This window comes from Acartia tonsa, chromosome 5 (assembly GCF_053477335.1).
Source record: "Acartia tonsa isolate MP-2025a chromosome 5, ASM5347733v1, whole genome shotgun sequence".
In the NCBI taxonomy this organism is placed as follows: Eukaryota; Metazoa; Arthropoda; class Copepoda; order Calanoida; family Acartiidae; genus Acartia; species Acartia tonsa.
Window position 1 is genome coordinate 27,128,415 of NC_137264.1, and position 26,955 is coordinate 27,155,369.

Below are 26,955 nucleotides of genomic sequence, written 5' to 3' on the forward strand. Positions count from 1 at the left end.
CCTGGAGGTTGCCAAGGTGGCCTCAGAGGTACACATCCAACGGCCAGAACATCCAACAGGACCAGCTACTCCAGCAGATATAGCAGATTCCGTTCGACCTTGTGAGGGCTGGAGTCTACCACCGTTCAGCAGCTGGTATCCTGGCGGACCCATTCCACAAGGACAACAAACTGAAGGCCGCAACCACTGTCGGAAGTCTGGCGGTGCAGACAACCCCTCCCAGCCTTCCGAGGGGAGAGTTGTGGTATGCGGCAACTCTGGACCATGCAGAAACCAAGACATTATAGTGATGCTACGCACCCAGCTAAATCCTGTTATTCTACAATTGTAAAGCCACCTGAAAATATGTCAGATAACGGTATTGATTTCATCTCTCAGTTGTCCTGCAAATGGAGGGAGGGGTGTTACCCCTCCCTCTCTCATCTTAAGCACCGGAACCTTCCCCTTCAACCACCAAGTTATCAGCACCACCTCAACCCTGAGGATAAAGGATCTAAGCCTTCCCTCACCTGATAGAATCACCCCCACACAGACTGTTGTTGTCACAGTAATCATCAAACCTTCCCTTTTTAGTACCCAGACCTACCACTCAACCCCTCTATGCTTATCTACCTATTGTGCTGTTCCATGGGCTATCCTGCCTTCCCCGGACAGGGATAGCCATCTACCTAACCATTGCAATTATCTATGTTTTACTTGTATGATTTATCTTTAACTATCTTTATTCCTAATCCATATGTATTTATATTATGTTGTACAACTTTAGTAATCCTTAGCCCTTCAATAAAGAAACAACTGAATAGATGCTGTTTGTTATTTAGTGATTGTTAGAGAAGCGTAGCTTCTCTATAGTAAGGTGTCCACGTCTGTCACACTGCCGTAGTCTTTTCGAACTCTGGTGTCTGCCATTTATCCTAGGCGGATACCACAATATTTCTTAGTGTAGGTAAAAGATACCTAACAAGAATTAAAACATACAATAAAGCAAGATGAACAAAATAGACAAACAAAATTACTAATTAAAAAAAAGCCAGTAAATCTGTTGTAAAATGATTAAATACATGATGCTCATTATATAAATGTCACTCAAGTTACATGATTATTCCTATTTATTCCATGAATCTACATGGACATTTTAATTTTAATAAATGATATCAACTTTTTTAATACTGCCATTTGGACTTTTTGGTAATAATTTTATAGTAGATACGCTTACAAACTGTTTTTAATTGAATCTTATGCGAGCTTTAAAGTTGATAGAACACATCTAAAATATTAAAAGTAAAATATCTTTGCTTTTAAAAATAATAAATATTAGGTAAATTCTTGAAATGCAAGATGCAAAATAATCATATGCTTTAATAGGCATATCTAGAATATTTGTTTTTCATACAGATATATGTACACTGTAATATGATTCATTCTAAGGTTGCTATGCTTAATTTATCCTATCACATACCTAGTACATAAACTAGTAAGCTTTTTTGTCTGTAGCGAAGGATCTCGCTAACCGCTGAACCGATTGGGTTCTCGATTTCAATGGAAGCTTCACATAGGTCTTTGGATGGTTTTAGACAATAATATATTTAGAAATAGGACTTAGGATAGTTTTAGGTTATTTTTCTGTCCTCTACCGTTTTGAATACAAAGCCCCTAGATGCTAAGGTCCTAAGGTGGTTTTAGGCTATTTTTTGCCCTTCTTTATCCCTTTGAATATAGAGTATAAGTATAAACTATAAGAGTAAAACAATCAAGCCAAGTTACGTTATTTTTTACAATTATCAAATGAATAAATGTCAAGCTTTAAACATTAAACATGATTAACAGTCCAATTATTATTATAATTATTGGCCAAAAAATGTAAATTCTTTTATTTATTGTATTCAAAAACTTAAAATTTTATGATAAATAAGAAACTATGACGTATGATATTGATTAGAGAAATAGGGCTCAAAATAAATCCTTTCTAAATATTTTATATTCGTTTTGTCATTGGCTAGTTTAATTATTTTTGAGGGGTTATGATAGATAGGGATTATTTTGGAATAGTGAATGCAAGTGTCAATACTTTTCAACAAACATTTTAACTTCAAACAGGGGCCCCCTATTGATCAATGTCCTATTCCTTTCGCCATGATAATTTGTTTGAACTTTTAGATTTGTACAGAAATGTCATCCTTCTGGTAATTAGGTTAAATAGTCCGTTTCATTTATGTGTATTGTGCATATATTAAACAAAATTAAAGAACAAGTAAAAGTTTAAAATATACAAATTCAACAACAACAAATTCACCCAAATACAAATACAATACATAAGTACTTAGTTGTTACACTTTTTATCTGTATTAAATTTTAATATCTGACAGATTGAACGGTTAAAATTTTCACGAAAGCTTTTTGTTGGTCCTAAGCGGAATTTGGGAACCTTAGAACAATATTTCTCTTTTTCCCTGGTTCCAATTCAGTTTTGCTTGAAAGTTAATTGATCTTGACATTTGCTTAAATTTGTGGCGTTATTATGTAATATATGCAATTTTAATATTTATGGATGAGAACAGGGAAAAATATTTAGAAAAGCAACATTATGACACAGGCGCGCAGTTATATGTAGAATAGAATAGAATAGAATAGAATTTATTAACTAATGCAATACATTTAAATTATCAAATATACATATAAAATCATATTTTAAAAATTGCATAGCAAGGAGTAATTAAGCCTTGGAGTAGGCCGTAGATTTACCCCTTTAATTGATTTCATTTATTATTTTATTTATAGCGAGAAATTACAAAAATTATTTATTATATAAAGATATTTACACGAATTTAATAGATCAATAATTAAGTGGGTTGACTAAATAACTATTTACAGTTACAGAAGTTGGTACAGATTTTATTTCTTACAGGAAAAGCATTTTCTTTTGTTGCAATGAAATGATTTATAATTTAAAAATAATCTTTTTTAATCATGGACAATGATTTCTTTACAGAGTCTGAAAGCCTTATTTCATTTCTCAAGTTATTCCAAAGTTTTGGAAATGACACTGCTGGAAAATATTCAAGATGTTTTGTTTTAGGTATACTTATCAGTAACTTTTTTGATCTCTGAGAAGAAAGAACTTTAAACATGTTATCAAAGCTTTCTGGGAGTTTCTTATGAAAAAATTTACTTATAAAATTTAAAATGTTTAAATTTACCAAATCATCAAATTTTAAGATTTTAGATTGTCCAAACAAAATTTCAGTGTGTGCATTATAATTAGCACCTACAATAATCCTTATTGCCCTTTTTTGGTGTTTTCTTATTTGATCAATATCTTTACTTTTAGAGAGACCCCATGTGATATTAGAATAATTTAAGTGAGGCAAAATCATTGAGGAATAAATCGTTTTCAAAGTTTTTGATGGGAGAACATTTTTTATTTGATTTAATGCATATAGAGAACTAGAAACTTTGTTTTTTACCATTTTTGTATGCTCATTCCAATTGAGAAATTCATCAAGATGTACCCCAACAAATTTAAAAGACTTTGTTTCATTTTCATTGCTGATTCTCTCAACTTCCTCCCCATTAATGAAGATTCTAAAGTTATTATTGACAGGTTGCATACTGCTAAGTCTGAAGACCATGTATTTTGTTTTAGATACATTTAAAGAAAGTTTATTTGCCCTAAACCATACTGATGCCTTATCTAATTCTTCATTTAATGATGTTTTTATGGTTTCTAAATTACTTGAGGTTTTACAAATATTGTGTCATCTGCAAAAAGGCTACAAAATAAGGTTGTTGAATTTGGAAGGTCGTTTATATACAACAAGAACAAAATTGGTCCAATGACAGAGCCCTGTGGTACTCCATGGGTTAATACTTTTTCTTTGGACTTTACACCATTTATTTCAACATACTGTTTTCTATTAGTTAGATAATTTTCAAACCATTTTGCAGATACACCTTTAAAACCATAGTGTTTTAGTTTGGATAGTAAAATTGGTATATCACACGTGTCAAATGCCTTTTTAAGGTCAAGAAACACACAGGCACTGTATTCTGATTGGGGCTTATTCAGTCCGTCATAAACTTTGTTGATTAAATGTATCAGTGGTTGTTGTGTGTCTCTTGACCTTCTGAAGCCATATTGATGTTGATATAACATTTTGTTTCCCTCAAGATATCTAATCATTTGAAAAGCAACAATTTTCTCAAGTAATTTAGAGAGGGCTGGAAGTATGGAAATAGGACGATAATTGTCAAATCTATCTCTTTCACCAGCTTTGTAAATAGGTATAATTTTTGCACATTTATAGTTATCAGGAATGTAGCCAGTGTTTAAAGAGAGGTTAAACAGGTGAATGATAGGCTTTACAATTATTGGCATTATTTCTTTTAAAAGTTTCATAGAGATATTATCATTACCTACACTTGATTTTGATTTTAATTTGGACAAAGTTATATTGATAATAAAAGAGTTTACTTCCTGAAAGTTAAATTCTTCATCATATTGATCCCCCAAGAAATCCCTGAAAGATTTAGAAGATTGAGGTATTGATTCAGAAAGTCTTGGCCCAACATCAACAAAAAAGTCATTAAAACCATTGGCTATCTCAGAGAAAGTATTATAGGATTTTTGTGCATCTGTAAAAACGCAAGGCACGTCATTTTTACACTTTTTTTTCTTGACTATTAAGTTAATTAGCGACCAAGTCTTTCTGATATCAGTAACACAATCTTCAAATCTTTCATGGTAATATTTTTTCTTTTCTTTTCTAGCAAGTTTTTTGAATTTATTATTTAGGCATTTAAATTTATTTTCAGCAGATTCAGTCCTATGTTTAAGTTTGTTTGTTATGTATTTGTAAAATGAATTAATTAAGGGGATAATTTTCTACCTCTGGTGCTTTTAGATAGCTGTCATATTAGACAACCAACCATTTAATGGCACAATTCTTATTTGGATGTTTTATATTTAATAAAAATGTTTATGTAATTAGTTTTTGAATTTTGGTTTTATTAGTTGTATAAAGCAATCGCCATATCTCACATCTATATCATTTCTTATGACTAATTTTAGACATATAATCCTTCATACATTTTCAAATTTTATAGCAGTGCGACGTTTAGGAGAGTTTAAAATAATAGTAACCGTACATATTATCTTGTTCTTTTTTTCTTATGGCATTCAAAGTTTCATATCCTCTAGCCGCCAAGATCTTTTAATTTTTTTTGTTGCCTAATTATAATTACATCTTCTTCATATTTTTTGTTTTGTTTTAGGAACTGCCCAGAATGGACCATTTTTGAACAGGAATATTTTTTATTTAAAAACATATAAAAGATTGATTTGAGATAACGGAGAAAAACAACACACATATGTATATTGTCATAAATCATTAATATGATATGTGATAATTCAAGGAACAAACATAAATTATGAAATAAATAAATATTTCTTAATTTAACTGAATAATGTAATAAACAAGAAAATAACAAGAGAACCACGGCAAATCTAAAAAAAATCTTGACAAGTACAAACAATAAATCACCATACTGATGTATTGACGGATTTTCTTTGTTTACATTAAAATTTATCAGAAGATTAGGCAAAGTCTCAAATTTTTTGTGTTTTTAAGTAATATTAGACGTAACAGGGAACAATTTTCTTTAAAATACAATATCAGTCCTTTCAAAACTTGAAATGAAAATTCTATAATTTTTTTCACTGAATATTTTTAGAGTGATCTTTAGTGACAAGGTTGAACAGATGAGGCGCCTTGAGGGACAGACAGACATTTGGTATAAAGTATATGCGCAACTAAAGATACAGTTTAATACTTAGTTGTTGTGTATATAAATGTTATAGACAAGTAAAAACAAGATTAATGATCTTTCTAATCTAGAATAAAGAGAGTTACATTCAATTCAATCCACATTTTATTTAATTATTAAAGGCTTATAAAGTTTAAAAAACGTATGTTATATTTTTACCTGCGTATTGTAAAGCAATCACTTTATATTACTTTTTTTTTAGAAATTCGACAACAAATAAAAAAGATAAATAAAATTTCTGAACTTCCTCTGGTATGTGAATTCTTGTTAAAATTAAATTCTATACAAAAAGTCTTTTATTAGGTACTCGAAGTAATTATCTTGATTTATTAAACATTTTAATTAAGTAGCCATGATACCTAAAAATGCTGATGAAATGATTTTAACACGAATAAATAGGCCATTACTAAACTGCTAGCCTCAGAAAAAAATGGGATAAATAAGAGTTATTTTTTTAAAAATTTGTATGTTTATTTATGAAAAAATTGTAGAGCAAAGGGCCCGGCCTGTAAGCCAATATCTCTGTAAACATACACTCAATTTGGCAACTTTGTGTTTTTTGTCCTAATAGGTAACATCAACATTCAATTATTTTTAGGGTAATTTTTACTTTGGGTCAAATCTTCAAGAAAGGATGAGGAGTTTAATCTTCAAATTGCATAATACCTAACACCAATAATAATCTACCATAAAAGTTGTGGAACAATCAGACTGGACCTTATGGAGATATTTAAAGACATACATAGAAGCAGCTTATAGTGCCTATTAAATATTTTGTCATACAATACAAATGACCATTGATAGGCCTTTGGTCAATTACAATGTATACTGACTTTTTGTATGACGCCATTTATTTATAGGCATTATAAGTTGCTTCCATACATACATACAGAAGAATATGTTATATTGGAATAATGTTAAGTAACTTCATATTAAATCTTGGCTCAGTGTTTACCATTGGGCATTTTTATAAATAAAATTTAGATAACCTAACCTTGATGTATTTAGAGTATCTCTAAACACACTTACCTATCCTAAAGTTTGGAGGCATTGCTGTGAAGTCCAGACGTTTTGCGATAAAATTGGTGAAAAATGTAATTTTAATTTTACGGACATTTTAGCTAAATAATGTTCACATGTTGATACCTAAATCTAAATTCAAAATTTATAACTTACAAGTAGGATAAATATGCCCATACGTAGCGTAGCTATAACACTTAACAGTAAATTATTACACAACAAGGATAGGTATTATTTTTTCAATCGTTTTCAAGATTGTTTTCTTTGTGGATTAGCCAAATAACATAAAATGCAAAAGGAAGGGAAAGGGTTAATATACAAATATCAAAACTCAAAAAGTGTTTTAAAAATGTCCGGAAGGATGACCAAAAATTAAAATTTTGTAAAGAAAGAAGGTACTTCAGTTTTCTAGACACATATGTATATTCAATTACCAATTTAGGCATTGCTGTGCGTTCTAAGTTTGCACAGTTCTCCTCACCATCAAGTCACTCATCAAAAATACATTTTTCAAAATAATCTATGTATATTCAATAAAATTGCCCTCCTTCCCCATAGACAACGTGCTTTGCACGTCTAAGTATTTAGGATTCTTAGGTTTTCAATATACTAAAATTTACAACTTAAAATTGTTTTTAGGAAAAGTTTTTCTTAAAAAATGGTTTAAAACTAATAATTCAATAGTTTAATTTTATTTGTAGTTTTTAGTTGATATTTACTATTATTTACGGACAGGTATTGTATCCAAGTAAAGGAAAATTATGTTTACCCATCAGAAAATATGAAATACAGTGTTGACTTATTAACGACAAATTATCCATTTTAAAAGTTAAAATATATTAGTTTTGAGTCAAAAATTATGCCTAACGACTAGAAATGAGCGAATAGACACTGACTTCACAAATTTAAGGGATAATAATGTTTATAAGAATTTATAACTGTAGAAATATTTTTGCTACTGACAGAGATAATGACGTTTTTTGAAAGCTTTTTATAGTGCCTATAAAAATGGTCAATTCAAATTTATACTGGCCTGCCATTGGTAATGTAGTCTGTGTAGTGGCCTATCATTGGTCATTTATATTTTATGATGTCATTTTTTTAGGCACTATAAAAAGATTAGTTTTTTAGGGTAGCATTAAATAACTAAGATTTATTAGGTAATTCATTAAATCCAAGATTCTTCTGCTTAGACAAATAAATGAATAAATGCATTACAGTTTATCTGTCTATGTTAGACACGATGACGGACTGACTCGACCCCAGTTAGAGGTAAGATCCGCTCCCCTTAATTCTAACCTTACTTTTGTAAGTCATAATTTGTGAGAAAAAAATGTAAACATGATAATTATTTAAGTTTTTTTATTTTCCATGAAGCCATAGCTTTATTCCTGGCAGACAGTAATTTTGTAGCTTTAATCAGGCAAATGACACAAGTTTTGGAAAATATCACACTTAAGCCACACAAATGGACAAGTATTTAGAAAACAAAATACTTCCAATAAACAACTTAAATTTTAAAGCAGAATAAATTGTTTTTTTTTAACAGAGTGATACTAAATTCAAATTATCTAAAATAAAGTTGTCTAAACAATAATCTTCTTGACTGATTTTTCAAAAAATATAGAATTCAGAATTTGCAAAAGACTCTAAGGAGAGTAATTTCAATCCTAAACTTCCATAATTTCATTATAGAATTTGCTTACAAACATATAAAGTTTTTCTTTATTGTTATAAAGATACAATTTAAATAGTATTTTTTTTAACTAAATGACATTTAATTCAAGTGCTTAAATAAACGCATCTGACATGACATGCTATTTTGCTATTTGTTCTGAAATTAAAGTCAACAACTTTACCAACATTCTGTATATTTATTTGAATTATATAACTTTCATATGACGCTATTCTAATATTCTTAAGAAAAAGAAGGCTGTCTAAAAGATGTTCACTCTTCATATGAATCTTTTAAACCAACCAATACATTCTCCCCAGCTTCTAAGAGATATTCACATTTTTCTCTACTTTTCTATTGACTTTAATTAGAGTTTATCTGGTATAAATGATTCAATTAAAAAAAATAACGCTAAATATTCTGGGACATATGTAACTTCTGTAAAAATATCGATGCTTTACTTTTTTGCATTTACATTTATAATACATTCCTAAAGAAAGAATTAAAATTAAAAACATTATATTTTTTAGAATTCTTTCAATGCATTTTTACAAAGAAGACTTTGTGTAATAAATAACATAAAACATATCTGTATAAGTTATATCCCATTACTTTATAATTAAAGTTACTTTTTTGTATGATGCTCACATTCACAATATTATTTAATAAAAATATTGGTAAAGGGTTTATTTTGCTACAGTATGGTGAATGTACCACTGTACGACTCCTTGGGACCACAAACCAGATCATATGTGATGGCAGAATGTGACATGAGGGTAAGCTGATTATATTTCCTTACAATTTTTTTTTGTAAATCTTCACCTTATTTGTTTTTGCATATTGCCTACATAAGTATCAACTATATCCAATTTTTGTTAAACTTAGAAAAATCATTGAAAAACTTTAAAATTCTGAATGTTATTAAAAATGTATTTTATTAATTTTTCTAATTGTTAAGGTTGTTGTTGTATATAATGATGAGACAGCACAAAGTCTTCTTGATAGCAATCCTCCTCCATCTTTAAAAGTAGGTTTTTGCTTTTTATGACCATTTATATAACGTGACAAGCACTACACTTTATAGCATGGGAACGAACAGTTAGAGAAGCTATGCAAGAACAATATATTAAACAAGGTCATAAGGAAAAAGGATGAGAGCATGAATACTCACCCCTTTTTTATTGTAACAATTGTTGGGGGAAGTATTAAAATAATTCGTCTGCTACTAAGTGAAACATCTAGCGGCTTTTTGCATTTTAATCATAACCTATACTATACATATATGTAAAAAAAATATAATGTATTTTATTATTATTCTATAATATATTGGTTTAAAAAAATGAACTTATAGGGAAAATAATTAAAATAAAGATTGATTTAGAATATTAAAAAACAAATAGCCGCTTGAGGTGCTGGTTTGGCAGGAAAGTATGCTACGCCTAGTTTAAAAATGGGAGGATAACTCTTTTAAGATTGAAAATTATTTTTTCTTCAAATTAGCCTAAATGTAATATTAAAATCTAATTAACATAATAAAACTTTTAAATGTTTACTAATAAAAGAATTAATAGTTCAGCTCTAAGCCACCAGTTTCGCTAGTTGTCTACTTCAAAGACATACATAAAAACTAAGGCTAAATATTAAATAAAAAATTCAAAAACTGAATAATCCTAATTAGTGAATAATCTGTAATGCTATCTACGTTTTTTCTAAGACAATACTCGTTTTTACAATATTTTTAACATTTTCCAGTGATCTTATTTAGCCCTCAGGGTTTGGCCCTTTAGTGACAAAAATCCAAAACAAGAAAAATACAGACAAAATAAAAATAGATAAACGCTTTAATATTCTAGTTCTATATCCAAAGCTAGATGGCACTGAAAAACTGACTTTTATGATTTACAATCAAATGTTTATATTAATTTGGAAAAACGTTTATTTATTAAGAAATAAAAGTTAGATAGACAGCAAAATAAATCTTAAAAACTAATAATGTGTGTAATGATTAAAGTCAGTAGCAAATTTATAAGAAATTAATAATGATAATTTTATATTTTTTCATTAGGTTTTATCAAAATGGATAATAATTCAAAATATTTCTATATCATCCTATAAAAATCAGATGTATGCTTCAAACAGCAACTATAATTGTCTTGAAATTACATCTAATTTTAAAATATTCCCATTTTGAAAAGTGGTGGAATAACAATAAAAATTCAGCGCGGCAATTGCTCAATATAGGCCTAAAGGCCCACTGCCTATTTTAGTCTCCCAAATACCTCGATTCCTCTCTTTTATTATTTTCTCTATGAACAAGGTTTATTTAAAGAACGTCACAAGCATTCTAAAGTAATATTCAAAATGTGATAAAAATATTACATCGAACCGAAGCAACCCCATAATCAAATATCTTATCGGAGTAGAACATCAAATCTACATTCTCGCTCGCATTCGCTTGTAAATACGAACTATATAACAAGCATATAAATTTTTTTTAGAAAGTACGATATTTTTATAAAAAATACATTATTGCGTTTAACGGCACTTAAACCGTCTTTCCTAAATCCGTTAGTTTGTTTACGTTTAAACACACTGATTGCTTCACCTGTATATGGGAGGTAAGGATGTTTAATTATTTTCTTTTGGATCATGGAAAGAAAACGTAGTAGTGGGTTTCGTCGTATTCATCACAATAGCTTTTGATAGCTTATATTAAATTAGGCTAGGTAAATGTTAATGATTGCCCCGCAGAGTTAGGACATAGGCCCCACATTGACAAGAAATAGGAGAAAAGCTACTGTGAAAATACAACGAAACCCGCTACTTCGTTTTCGTCCATGATCCAATTTTTAAATTCTATTATTAAATTTTTAATTCCTGTCACCTTGACATAAACAAAGTGTTTAATGCTAAAATCTTGAATAGATAGTTATAAAACTGTCCTCAAAGCTAATTATATAAAATGTTATCTTTCTTGTTAAAAAAGCATCAACAAATGCAACCTTAAAGAACAGAAAAAGCACAATACAATAAAAAAAGTGTAAAGAGACAGAAAACTGTGAAGTAATGTATTTAAAGAATAAATATTGTTTTAACTTGTTAAAAAATTTCTAAACATTCCTTTTAAAGTTTTATATTATACACCTAGTAACAATTCTAACAGGAAGTTGTTTTTTAAAAAAGTATTAGAAAAAGTTGATATCAATCCATAAGAATAGATCTGCAAGTATATTTCCCCATATCAATTTTTTTGTGGGGAGGGGGAGGGGAGTTGGCTGGTTAGGTGTAGGCGAGGGCGTGTTTTGCAGCTTTCTTCTAGTTGCCGAGTTAGAAGAATTAAGTTACCCGCTCCCCTAAAAATATAAATCGTGAAACCTAACAACCTTTTTTTAAGTAATCTTCACAAGAACAAGGACGACAACATCCATAAAAGCAATGGGCAACAAATCAGACGGACATACTAACATTACCAAATTAAAGATAAAGAATATAATATTATTTCCAAATCTGTTTAAAAATTCACTTAATATATATGGTAAAACATCATGCTTAAAAACAAATGTTAAAATATCTAAAAGTCAACAAGCTTTAATTGACATAACGATGAATATAGAGTTGATGCGATTTTTTAAATGTAACTTTGAGGAATTGATATTTCAACCCGTTTCGGACATGCGGGTCAGCCCCTATTGTAGAAAATCTTACGAAATGAAATAAAAGTCGGTAACAGACAGTTAAGTGAAGGTGGCGAAAACTTTCTATCACATGGGTGTATATCTAGCGGCGATGCTACGTTACGGACGTACGGACAGATCATAATTATAAAATAGTGTAACTGAGGTAATAAAATAAACATTGATAAACGTTGTTTATACAAAAATGATGAAAGACCACATGACTTTTAATGAATTTTAATTAGAATGTTCATAGGCTATTACGTTTTTTTAAAGCAATCTTTTTTTACAGCAATCTTAACAATGTATTTACGATATCAAGTTTCCAACATTTTTTTGTGCTAGATTTTAATCTCATTTGTTTCAAAGTGCTAGACCTGAAAATCTTTTGTGTGAAATTTTTAGTTACAAAATCATTCGATCTCGACTTACAATAAAACAAGCACCTTAAATAACAATTAAACAAAATTTAAGATTCGTAAAAGAAGTGCACCTATTGCTAGTAGTTTGCACAAGTTAATCTAGGGCAGACAATTTTGACAATCCCCTTAAATCAAAATCGAGGGTTTTAGAAGATTTAGGGTGTTGTAATTTAGAAATTTAGACATGAAAAGAAGATTTTTAATGTCAGGGAGCACCAATCCAACTGCATAATTAACATACCCAAACTTAAAAATGCATTCTTTGATTAATAAATTGACGCGCAATTTTTTTTTTAAAGCCCCTTTAAATTTTAGGGGTTTGTGACTTTTTAAACTCGAAACTCTCTTGTGTGTTTTATCCGGAGGGGAGGGGGGGGGGGGGGGTGGTAAATCAGGGAGTTGGATGAACTCTCCTAATTTTTGCCGGGAGATTGGTGAAAAATTTATCTGTTTCTCAGTCATATAGCATTAGACAGGCCAAAATTGATTTCTGTCAGAGGGCAAAAACACAAAGCAACGTAGTTTTAAATCCTTTTAGGAAAATGAATAAAATATTTTCTACATTACTTTGTTATGTTGTCATCCTTGTTATTTTTCATTGAAAATGTATTGGAATGTTTTGCAATGTCCGGATAACAAGAATATTTAGCATAACACAAATTAATCCACCAACACACAAAATTTTGTAACTATACAAGGAAGTTTATATCCAAAGCAGTGACAGAAAAAAATACTAAAGCTTTAGAATGTTGGAATTTATACATTATACAAAACTGTAATAAAAGATAAAGACAAAGTTAGAGAGGCCTCTAGGGAAACATGAGTGGAGAGGGGCGGTAACAAAATAGTTAAAAACCTTCCCTGGACATTGTTAAGGAGAAACACATCGGTTCAGAGGTTAGCGAGATCCTTCGATATAGACAAAAAAAGCTTACTACTTTTTATAATAGGATTAGAAACAAGTATGGAAAAAGCATAAAAACAAAATGCTTAACAAATTAAAGAAAGTGGAATATTAGGAAAGGTTAAGTCGTGTAAGGTAGGAATACAGGGAGAGGTCAATGGAATTTTTCCCCTAAATTGTTATAAAAAATGTTCTGAAATTCTGAATTGAGTATCATATAAATATGGCGTTGTAATAGATTGGAGATTTTAGTTATAAGTTTAAGGAAGGGCACCATAAAGTTCAAAACCGAACAAAATTAAGGAATTCATATGTTGTGTATGACATTTGCTGAAATGCTACGAATCTATAAAATTTCTTGAAGTCGGGAATGAATTAATTCGCAATGTTTCAGGGATCTGAGATTTTATTTTAAATGAATTTCCCAATATTTCTTTATTTTGAAGCACACAAAGACATATTTATTTTGAACTTTGATATCGTGAAGCTTGTAGATTATTTTATTGTACTTTGACTTATCCCTGCACGAAGTTTATACAAAAAATTAATTACGAAATTACATTCCTATCATATTATAAGTCTCGTGATTTTAAAAAGACTATTAATTTATTAGTCGCGCTGCAATAACAAGTCTAGAACATTTCTTTTCCGTAATTACCCATGCAAATAAAATAATTGTTCAAGTAACATATCTATAGTATAGATGCACATACAGATAACTACTTCCCTTCCTTTTCCAAGGACCTTTTTCGTCTGCTAGCAAATTGTTTCTGCTTCTTGGCAGTGTTAATGTACTTAACTCTATTGGTTGATTTTCAAAGACCCAATTAAGAGTCGGCTCTTGGGATGGGTACATACAATTATTTAACCCCTTCCCCCTCTAGTGTTTTACTTTAAGTGTCTGATTTCAAAAGGTTTGCTTTAATTCATTTTTGTTTTCAGGTTTTGATTACTGTAAAGGACGTGAGAGTTAAACTAGTCGAGGAAGCTTATAGAAGGGGAATAAAGGTAAGAAAAATTGTAATTAAATGTTTGGTATACCTTCCTCTAGTAGGGTATACCTTTCTCTAGTAGGTTATACCTTCCTCTAGTAGGATTACCTTCCTATAGAAGGTTTACCTTCCTCTAGTAGGTTTACCTTCCCCTAGAAGGTTTACCTTCCTCTAGTAGGTTTACCTTCCCTTAGTAGGTTTACCTTCCCCTAGAAGGTTTACCTTCCTTTAGTAGGTTTACCTTCCCCTAGAAGGTTTACCTTCCTCTAGTAGGTTTACCTTCCCCTAGAAGGTTTACCTTCCTCTAGTAGGTTTACACACTGGGATTGATATACGTAGTCATTTCATATTATCCTTGAACGAAACTACGAAATTCAACCAAAGATTTAATTGCTTTTAAATTATGGTCGAATAATATAAACCTATGTGATACATGAATTTTCTTTAGATTTATGCATAGGAAAACTACTCTGCCAATAAAAGGTTTTCCTATATATTAATCTAAATACAAAATTTTATGATATAGCGTATTAAAGGATTTTGTATGTAAATTTGCTTATAATCTTTATATAATACATATGAGATTCGATATTGGGAGCCAGAAAAAAAAGGAGCCGACTCGCGGATTTTGTATGTCTATTAGGATCTTGCTTATCCCTCAACTGGTTAAGGTCTCCATTTCAGAGAGGCTTTATTCTGGTGATGTTTTCATCAATTTTAATTGTCACTTTATAATGTATATTGTAATATTAAATTTATGATAATACTTTGAGCTTAACGACAACAAAAAAATGTTTGCGTAATAAAAACTAGAGATAAGTATCCTAAAAAGATTATTTTAAAAAAGGTATCTTTTGAACTTTTTTTTGCAAATGTCTGTCTGTAACTAATTGTGGATAGAGGAAATGTGACTTTCTCGGCTGCCATACACTACTCCACAATTAAATTTGTCAGCCGTCTTTTAGATGTTTACTAGGTATATTGTTTTATGCTTATTTTTAAAAGCGAAGCTTTTCTATAATTAGGGTCGGTCCGTCCGTCCGTCCGTCCGTACGTCCGTCCGTCCGTACGTCCGTCCGTCCGTCCGTACGTCCGTCCGAGATAGATAGCTTTTATTCGTTAATTTAGGCATGTTAGAATTGTCCTATCGATTTCAAACTTTGCATGATGATTCCTGTAGTAGTTGGGTACGATTTAGAAAGCGTAGCAACTCTATAATCATTACCAGAATGTCCGTACGTCCATTTTAAACATGTTGATTTTTCTACTTTTTTAACAACAAATTTTCAAGTGTTTTAATTATCCGTTTGATCTGATTTTTGGTATATTGATTCCTGGGACAACAAAGAACAATATTATAAGCGAAGCAACTCTATAATCAAGTCCAAAATGTAAGTATGTCCATAAACATTATCCTGTTTTTAAGCAGTTTTTCAACAAATTTACCTACAATTTTGATTCGACATTTATACATTTATGTTCCGATTTTTCAGTTCAGATACTATACAAGTGTTAATGTCCGTTTGTCCTACCGTTTCAGTGCTTCGCTTTTATGGATGTTGTCATCCTTGTTCTTTTAAAAATCTATACTTCTATCTTTAAAAATTATATTACTTTGCAGTGTGAGTTTATGTGTGTAAAATTTTCATCATAGAGTTGGGACATAAAAATCATTGGTTTTGTCTAGCTGGGTACACCAGGCACGAATAATAATCATTGGTTTTGTCTAGCTGGGTACACCAGGCACGAATATAGCTGGGTACACCAGGCACGAATATAGCTGGGTACACCAGGCACGAATATAGCTGGGTACACCAGGCACGAATATAGCTGGGTACACCAGGCACGAATAATAATGCATGAGAAAGGGACAGACACAGTTTTGAGAAGAAACAAAGATAAACAAGAATAGTTTCAGAAAATAAAATTGGATGAAAATAAGACATAATGAGATAATTATAATAACTTAATATACTTTGCTTTGAACAACTCTCCCTCCTCTTTTTAAAAGCGAAGCTTTTCTATAATTAGGGTCCGTATGTCCATCCTTCCGTACGTCCGAGACAGATAGCTTTTTTAGTTAATTAGGCAAGTTAGAATTGTCCTATCGATTTCAAACTTTGCATGGGGATTCCTGTAGTAGTTAGGTACGATAAAGAAAGCGTTAAAACTCTATAATCATTACCAGAATGTCCGTACGTCCATTTTAAACATGTTGATTTTTTACTTTTTTAACAACTAATTTTTATGTGATCCAATTATCCGATTGATCTGATTTTGGTATACTGATTGCTGGGACAACAAAGTACAATATTATAGGCAACTCTATAATCTAATTCTAAAAATGTAAGTATGTCCATAAACATTATCCTGTATCAAGAAGTTTTTCAACAAATTCACTCATAATTTTGCTTCGACTATTATTCATTTATATTCTGATTATTCAATTCTGACACTATGCAAGTGTTTATGTCCGTTTGTCCTATCGTTTCAGAGCTTCGCTTTTATGGATGTTGTCATCCTTGTTTCCAATAAATCTCAATAACTTGTTTCTAGCACCTAAATGGGATATGTTTGTGTGGCTTTGTGTCTAGTATCCTATCATAAACTACCAGACAGATCGATTTGTACTTCCAGGGAATCTTGGGGTTACTGTCAGGTTTTAGGCTATTTATGGTTTACGGCAACCTGAAAAAAATTCTGCTTTCAAAAACTTAAAAGAGATAAGGAAAGAGAGAAAAATAAGAAAGCTACAGAGAGAAAGAAAGAGAGAGAGAATAGACATATCTACAGGAAATTTGGTTTCGCCATACTAGGTCAAACACGGATATTTGTTTCCCTTTTTCAGATAATCTGGGGACTTGTAATTGTAATGATACCCAAAAGTTTTACAAACACGTTTTTCATTCATTTGTCTTAAAACTTGCGGTACTTTTATTAAATATAAATTGGTTAACATCATTTTATAGTCTATTTTCGTCTCTCTTTAAGATCACTGCAAAAACTTACTTTGATATTTTTAAAAAATTATAATAGAAAAACAGAATATCGTTACATTACTACTGAATTTCTAATGTAAATTTTGTTTTATGATATGATCTACTGAATACATTATAACCAAGATATTAGGGATTTCAGTTATTTTCTTTTTCATTTGGACCTTGAAAAGTTTTTATGCTTTTTTTACACCTATTTTATGAGAATTCACTAGAGGTTTGTGACTGACGACGCGACTAGTTTTATACCCTAATGTATGGAATACACAGTAAGGTTTTTTTTGTTGATCTAATTTCAGGGAAGTTAGGCAATTTCATTTGTAAATCTAAATCTTTGACTTGTTTTAGAATATTTAATTGCCATTCCTCCCTGATTTGCTGAGGGACATCCGCTAATATTCTATTAAATAAAATAATTAGTTTTTTTCTTCTCTAGATTGAAATAATTCCAGGGAGGGTTATTTTGTTTATTTTATGATTTCAGTCTTGTGATGGTATAAGTTTACCTTTCTACATTTTCCTGACCCTTAGAATACAGAACCCCAAGATAATATATAAATCTTTTAGTTTTTTAATTATGGCAACAGTTCTTGCAAATGGCTGTTTGATCTAGTTTTACTTTTCCAGAAAGCGCCAACTTTGTCTGAAAGGTGGTTTTTGCACTTTCTTTCTTTCCTTAAAATGTATTCAAAACGAATGAATTTTAAAAACACAAACAAGTAGCTGGACAAAGTTTCTCAAAAATCAGCCATGTGACGTCATAAAAATAAGATAGATGAGAGGAGAAGTGGGAAAGAAAACCCTTAAAAAGGAGATGGATAATCCCACATTTTTATGACGTCATAAGGCTGACTTTTTGAGACACTTTGTCCAACTATCACAAAAAGGACGTGTAATTTTTTTTTTTGGGGGGGGGATGGGGGTCGGTTAATTTGTTTTGAGGGAGGGGTAAAACCCTTTTACCCCCCCCTTCCTAAAATTAAGCAAATTTTGGTATGCACATTAGACTACTACCACCACCCCTCCCCCTTGGACATCCCCCCCCCCTGCACACAAAGTCCCTTTTTTAAAGCATATCTTTTCTATAGATAATAATTTCTGCCTGTAACTAAGTCACTCTGTTAGTCTGACTTAATCTTTTGGGGAAGTGTGATATATTTATGATAGCTTTTAACTCAATGTTATATTAATAATAATTATTTTTTTTCTGGTTTTAAATCTGTCCTTGTCCATGATTTCTGATAAGGAAAATGTGGTTGAGTGAGGTGAGGCCACTAGGTTTGTTCAAACATAATTTTTTTTTTATAAATCAAAATAAATCTATCAACTTTTGAAGTCGCATTCTACTGTAATAAAAAGGTTTATAGGAACCAGCTTTGTTTATTGTATCTAATGCAGTTCTCATTTACTCATTTGTATAATTTGTATACTAGCTTCATATTTCATCTACCAAGTCTAATAGGATATAGGCATTTGTATAATTATTTTGTTCTGATAATGGGATGATGAAAATACATATATTTTATCATAATAAGATTTTTTAGTTTGGGAAGATCTTATATAAGAGTACATCATGAAAAGCAAAACAAATTTACACAAAATGGTTAAAACTTATTAAAGTTTATTAAAACTTAAGTATATTAAACTTAAATCATACACGTCTCTTCATCTAAATTTTCTATGGCCAATCTTATTCCTATATCCATGTGTTAACTGAGCCCTCTCAGAAGATGTTTATAATTTATATTATTGTCTTATGAGATAAAGTAGATGCATCTCTTTACATTAGAATTAGGATTAGACTAAGAACTAGGGACACAAATTAAAAATACTTTCTCGTATTCATTCGAATCTGGTGGATAGGAACCGGTTCTCATCCATACGAAAAAACTATGTCTAGCATCGTATTATATTCAGCTTTCTACGAATATAAAAATGTACAATAATAAGATTAAAACCAGTTTTTATAGCCCCGAGGCACCTCGGGGCTAGAAAACTGGTTTTAATCTTATAATTGTACATTCTATATCCGCGGAAAGCCGTTTATAATACGTTTTAAGAAATAACTATTCATTAAAGGCTGTTTCTTTTTAAACCTATTTAAACTTTTATTTACCAATCCTTATGAGTGAGTTAGTTTTTTAGAATAATTATATAGAAATTGAATTAAATGGTAAACATTATCTATGGGACAATGAAATTTATACAAAATCTGTTTTTATGTTATACAATTGAATATTTTATTGATAATGTTGAAACACACTCTCATAATATCTAATATTCTAGAATTAGGCCAATATGCACTTTGTATATCTGATTATAATGAGACATAGAATATAGATATTCATAGTTTTAGTTAAGTACTTTTATGTCTTAACATTTATAAAATAATTTTGCCCTATGCTAAAAAGAACAATATCGTAATAAATTTAAATTTTAATAATTGATATTTATGTTATGATAATGGAAGTAAATCAAAACAGCATAAGTATAATATTGGAACAATATATTCTTAAATATAATAATTGTTCTTATTTTTTTTATGTTTTGTCATTATTATCTTGGCAAACTTGAATCTTTAATTCATTTTCATAAATTAAACTTACTTCATTTTCCTAATCTATGAAAACTAAATCAATGAAAAGTTTTAAAAACTATATACAACTTTAAAAGAAGTAGAATGTTTTAAATCTTAACAATTATATAAAATGCTTTATATATTTGGAAAACCTTTGTTTATTTTCTATGCACAATTAAGATTTTTAAAAAAAAAGTTTCTCTTGAAACTCCCTGTAATTTAATTTAAAGACCATACTTGCTATGAAATTTAAAAATATTTATTAATAATATTTTGATAGTTGTATTTTACATGAAAATTATCATCTCTATGTAATTATTTTTATCATGCATTTTCCAATCCCTGAAATTACATTCTTATATAATGTAAACCCATTCATTTTGTGTGATTTATTATCAACAAACTGACACACAAATTTATTCAAGAAATTTATTTAGTCTCATCTTAAAATATCAAAATATATCAAAATGACAATTTTTAAGTAAAGAATATTACTTAGTTGAAAATATTACAAACATTTACAATATTTTTTATAAGTCAAATAAACGATATAAAAATTTAGTATTTATATATACAGTCACAAGACTAGAGTTTAAAACAGTGGCTTGCAGATTTTTTCGCCTGGGGGGGGGGGAGGGATGTGCTCGCACTTATAAATTTGACACCCTTCACACGATTTTTTACATCCACATTGATTTAAAATTGAGGGTGGTGTATTACAGAAAACAAAAGAGGTGTATTTTTATTGTCAAGGTAATGGATACACCCCCCTTGGTGACCACCAACACACAGAAAAGTCCAAAAATTTAATTGGACCTGAATTGGTAAACTGATCACTAAGCACGCAAATTTTTTTTTAACATCCCCGTTAAGTATAAAGGTGATGACTTTTTTTTACCCTGATCCCCCTTGGCTGTATTACGTGAGTGTATCAGAGACTTAGTCAAGGGGATGCAGGGTTATGGACACCCAGGGGAGTGAATTCTCCCTCCTTAATTTTAGTTTAAAAACAAACAGATAAAGGAATAATTAAACATATGTTTGGTTAAACATGACAGACAAAAAAATCAAATACAGATTTGAAAGGTAAAAATTATTAAACGAAATTATAATCCTCAGATACTAATTTGGATATAATTGTCATTTATTGCACTTTACTATTTCTGCAACCCTGTAAACTTGTGTTGGATGAAATTCTTGACAATTTCAACTCCTCTTCAAACTTTAAAAGTGGAAAAATTGGCCTGGCTCTGATATATTTAGGGACAGAGACAGATAAACAGGAATATATAAAGATATCAAGGAACAGGTACAGATATCTAGGGACAGTTACTAATATCTAGGTACACATACAAACATCTAGGAGCAGAGACAGATAAACAGGGATATATAAAGATATCAAGGGACAGGTACAGATATCTAGGGACAGTTACTAATATCTAGGTTCACATACAAATATCTAGGAGCAGAGACAGATAAACAGGGATATATAAAGATAAAAAGGGACAGGTACAGATATCTAGGGACAGTTACTAATATCTAGGTTCACATACAAATATCTAGGAGCAGAGACAGATAAACAGGGATATATAAAGATATCAAGGGACAGGTACAAATATCTAGGGACAGTTACTAATATCTAGGTACACATACAAATATCTAGGAGCAGAGACAGATAAACAGGGATATATAAAGATATCAAGGGACAGGTACAAATATCTAGGGACAGTTACTAATATCTAGGTACACATACAAATATCTAGGAGCAGAGACAGATAAACAGGGATATATAAAGATATCAAGGGACAGGTACAGATATCTAGGGACAGTTACTAATATCTAGGTACACATACAAATATCAAGGAGCAGAGACAGATAAACAAATATAGATACATATATCTTAGGAAAGTAACAGATATCTAGGTACACATACGAATATCTATGAACTGAGACAGATAAACAGGGATATATACAGAATACAGATATCTAGGGATAGGTACATATATTCAAATATCGTGAGACAAATACATTTATCTAAGGACAGATACATTTATCTATGGACAGATACATTTATCTATGGACAGATACATTTATCTATGGACAAATACATTTATCTATGGACAGATAAAGATATCTAGGTACAGAAACATATATCTAAGGACAGATACAAATATCCAACAACAGAAATTGATTTCTAATGACATTTACAGATTTCTAGAGACAGATAGTTGTCCCAGGAGCTTAATAAACAGAGCACATTTGAACTAGCAGCTCCTATACTTTTTCTAAGAATTTCTTTTTCACTCGATTCTTCTCTCTGTTTTATTTCTATCAACTTATTTTTTAAAAATAATTATTTTAAAAATGTTTAAACTATCTACAAAATTTCTCTCTTGCTCTATCTTTTTAAGTACTTCCTTATTTTAATCTTACTATCCTCCCTTCTCTTTTCAAGTATCCCTATTTCTATTTATGGGAATTAAATATTTCAAGTGCTTTTCAAAATATTTAGTATCATGTAAATTTGTAATCAGTCATGAAGGCAAAATTTTAATTTCTTATTTTTATTTCATATTAGTATTTAAATCTAGAACGATACTTTTCTAATAAGCAGGCTTGGGAAATAAATTTAATGTATGATAAATGTATTCGGTTAGATAGCAAGGCACTAAAAGGGACTTTCATTTACTCTTTTTTTATATTTCATTTTAATGATTAGATTTAAAACAAATAATTGTTGTGTAGTGTATCATTTGATTTATGTGTTTCCCTACCAATCGATCTTAGCCTTGGTTTTTTTTTTGAAAAATTTCAAGAAGTTTTTCATTAATCTAGTATTATTTTAGTTCAAAATAAGACATCTAAGCCTTTTAGAAAATATTTACAGATTACCAGATCTTAAAGATACTTTAAGTATGTTTTCCATTTTATACTTTAAATAATTTATTGGCAACAGATTTAATTTTAAATGTTTAACTTTATCTTACTCGTAATTTATTCCATAAAAATGTATGTATACATCCACGGTGAGGTAAAAATCCGGTCTTAAACGGTCCTGGTTTCAAAATTACTTGACCCATCAGGACGTTTGTCTCCACTAGAAAATGCTTAGGTTTAACCACCTCAATTTTTTTAGAATTTCAATCCCTTTATAACAAATTTACCCCCACTTTGGGGGGGAGGGGGGGTGGGTTGGTATTTACCTACCTAACTTTTTTTCAAAAAGGAGTAAATTCTCTTGGAGAGTTGTATTATTCTCCCACAAAATAGTTATAAACCTTCCCATGACCTATGAAAAGCTAAATTGTTATTTAACTGTAACATTGTTATTTATTATCAACCAACATTATGAACATTATTTTAAAAGGTTTCATAACTGATAACTTTTTCTTACAGGAATATTTTGTGTTTGCAGATGGATCTATTTACAATCCTTTCTTACCCTGGTTATTAGTAGTCTTGTATTGTAATGTAGGGTCAGAAAATTACTTTAGAACCCAGTTCTAGATGTCTAGACATCATTCAGCTTTACTACAAAATATAATAATGTCAAAATATCACTTATTATTTACAATCAAAACAATACATATTACTAAGTAAAGTGAGAGAGAGAGAGAGAGAGAGAGAGAGAGAGAGAGAGAGAGAGAGAGAGAGAGAGAGAGAGAGAGAGAGAGAGAGAGAGAGAGAGAGAGAGAGAGAGAGACGGAAAACAGAACAGAACTGAGCAAGATAATGTAAAGAAAAGAATGTTTTGTATTAAAGTAAGATTTTGGGAGTAGCATGACTTTTATCTTATTTATGGTCGTTACAGAATCCACACAACAAATAAGAATAACAACAATAGTTACTGCGCAGCTAAATAAATTCATAACATGGAAATTAGGCTTTTAGCGACTAGGTTTGCGCAGAACACTTTTAAAGGCAAGTTATGTATTGGTCGTTGACTATTAATATGCAATTTTCCGTAATAATTGAACATTTTTTTTTGTAATTTTTCAGTTAATTTGATGCCTGCAGAGACGTGCAAATTCTTAAATAATTTTTATCTGGAAAAATATTTTCGCTTTTTTTTGCCGTTGACACTTAATTTTGTTATATGTTTGAGTCAAAGAGACAGAGAAACACATTCGAGAAAAAAAGATGGCGATATATAAAGACCTTCTGCTATGGCCTTAAAATTAGCGAAAAATGGGGAAAGGTTGGGAGGACTAAACCCTCCACTTTGAGTTTTAGTTTAAAAACAAACAGTTAAAAATGAAATATGAAAAAAGCATCAAAAATATAAAATTATATATTTGCTTTATGAATTCAACATTTTAAAATAAATTATAAAAGTAACTAGTAACATTATTTATTGTGCTATTGCTTTTCTTATTTGTTATTTTGCTCCTTGATGATACATTTAGTTATTCAGTAAACTGTAGCCTGTCCTTGTTGCTTGCCAGTTTGTCTACTCTTCTCTTTCATGCATTTGTAATGTTTTATTTCAACAGCTTATGTAAATTTATAGAAAATAAAGGTTTCTGAAGTTTATTACGTGTCTCACCTCAAATTTATTTGCTTTTCCTGTTTATCTCGTTAGCTTATATGGAGTTACAAAATGATTAGGAAGATCTTTATGTCCGGAGGAAAGATGACTGAACCGAATAGATTTTGCTCTTGAGGAAAGCTTCTCTTTTTCATTTATATAAATCCCTTTCCTTGAGCTTTTGGTACAGCAAATTCATAATTTTTACTACAACAGATGGACACTTTAAAAAAGCCTAGCAACACATATTGCAATTTTCTATACTTTCTGTATATATACAACTATGTAGACACTAATACTGTATACTTTTTAAAAGCGAAGCTTTTCTATATTTAGGGTCGGTCCGTCCGTCCGTACGTCCGTCCGTCCGTACGTCCGTCCGTCCGTCACGGATAGCTTTTTTCGTTAATTTAGACATGTTAGAATTGTCCTATTGATTTCAAATTTTGCATGGTGATTCCTTTAGTAGTTAGGTACGATTTAGTAAGCGTAACAACTCTATAATCATTACCAAAATGTCCGTACGTCCATTTTAAACATGTTGATTTTTCTACTTTTTAAAATAGCTTTTTTCGTTAATTTAAGCATGTTAGAATTGTCCTATCGATTTCAAATTTTGCATGGTGATTCCTGTAATAGTTAGGTACGAGTTAGAAAGCGTACCAACTCTATAATCATTACCTTAATGTCCGTACGTCCATTTTAAACATGTTGATTTTTTTACATTTTTAACAACAAATTTGTATGTGACCTAATTATCCGATTGGTCTGATTTTTGGTATACTGATTCCTGGGACAACAAAGTACAATATTATAAGCGAAGCAACTCTATAATAAAGTCCTAAAAATGTAAGTATATCCATAAACATTATCCTGTATCAAGCAGTTTTTCAACAAATTTACTTACAATTTTGCTTTGACTCTTATACATTCGCATTCTGATTATTCAGTTCTGACATTATACATTGACAAGTGTTAATGTCCGTTTGTCCTACCATTTCAGAGCTTCGCTTTTATGGATGTTGTCATCCTTGTTGTATATATACAGTCATGTGGACACTAACTCTGTATACTTTTTGTATATATACAGTCATGTGGACACTAACTCTGTATACTTTTTGTATATATACAGTCATGTGGACTCTAATTCTCTATACTATCTGTTTATATACAGTTTTGTTGACACTAATTCTGTATACTTTCTATAAATATACAGTCCTGTGGACACTAATTCTGTATATACAGTAAGATATATAAGTTGGAAAAAATTTTAATGTTAGAGGTAGATTTGAAATCTGCATCAAATTTTAGGGATTTTTTTTTTATAAAATTCGTTTTCTGTTTAATTCTTTATCTAAAAGCGGAAGAACAATTTAAGTTAATAAATTTTGACATCTGTGATTGTTAGATTGAAAACTATCTGCGCTCTGATTGGAGAAGCTTAAGTGTCGTATATCATTCAACCAATTAGAGCACAGGTAGTTTTCAATCCACCTATCACGGATGTGATTAACTTCAATTGTATTTGCGCTTTTAAATAAAGAATTATACAAATAAAAAATTGGTACTTGCTTACATGTGGTAGACTGGAGTACTGAACCCCCCCCCCCCCCCCGCTTAGTTTTGACAAAAATCAAAAATAAGGGGGGGGGGGGGTAGTTTTTTAATGTCTGGAAAACGGCAAGGAGGAAAAGTGCAGGGCAAGGCAAAGACTTTTTGTTCAAAACCCCCCCCTTAATTTTGAAGAAAATCAAAAATAAGGGGGGGGGGGGTAGTTTTTTCACTGTACAACACGCCAGAAAGTTGAGTGAGGTAAATCAAGTAAATCCAGTATACCAGAGGGGAAACCTTATTACAGGGATATTCATGTTTTGGGGCATAATTTCCTTATTTATTGACTGATTTTAGTAATTGATGTATCCCTGAACAGGTAACCCGCAGATATGGCTTAGTGGTTTAACGTCCGCTTATCTGTTGGGGAGGTGTCGGGTTCAAGTCCCCAGACTGCATCAATACTAAAGATGTAAAAATTAGTACCTACTGCTGCTCTTTCAGGCGTTAGAGATTTGGAGTAAGAGTAGGGGGGAAGCCTTAGCCCTAAATCAGGTATGCATGGGTGGTCCTTGGCATGGTGCACTAGTGATCGAAAAACTCTGTAAGGTCATAGGTTGATTGAAAAGTCCTTGTGGACTAGCATTGTGTAGTAGCTCACTAGTGTATTAGTGGCGTTTGTTAGTTCAACGACTAGGAGTCATGCTTGGATCCTAGGTTGTATTGAAAAATCCCTAGGATTTGATGTGGCTTCAGTCATTGCTGATACAGCGTCATGTTCATGCTTGGGTT

The 26,955-nt window shown here is 30.7% G+C and overlaps 1 protein-coding gene across 1 annotated transcript in view; it reads left to right on the top strand.

Annotated features, from left to right (window-relative positions):
- Positions 1 to 26,955, top strand: part of LOC145319167 (long-chain-fatty-acid--CoA ligase 1) — an 85,623-nt gene that overhangs the window by 13,013 nt on the left and 45,655 nt on the right. The window contains exons 7-10 of the mRNA XM_080161076.1: positions 5,272 to 5,300; positions 9,200 to 9,294; positions 9,477 to 9,545; positions 14,461 to 14,526. Of these exons, the coding sequence (XP_080017202.1) occupies positions 5,272 to 5,300; positions 9,200 to 9,294; positions 9,477 to 9,545; positions 14,461 to 14,526 (259 nt within the window). The remainder of the gene's footprint in view (positions 1 to 5,271; positions 5,301 to 9,199; positions 9,295 to 9,476; positions 9,546 to 14,460; positions 14,527 to 26,955) is intronic.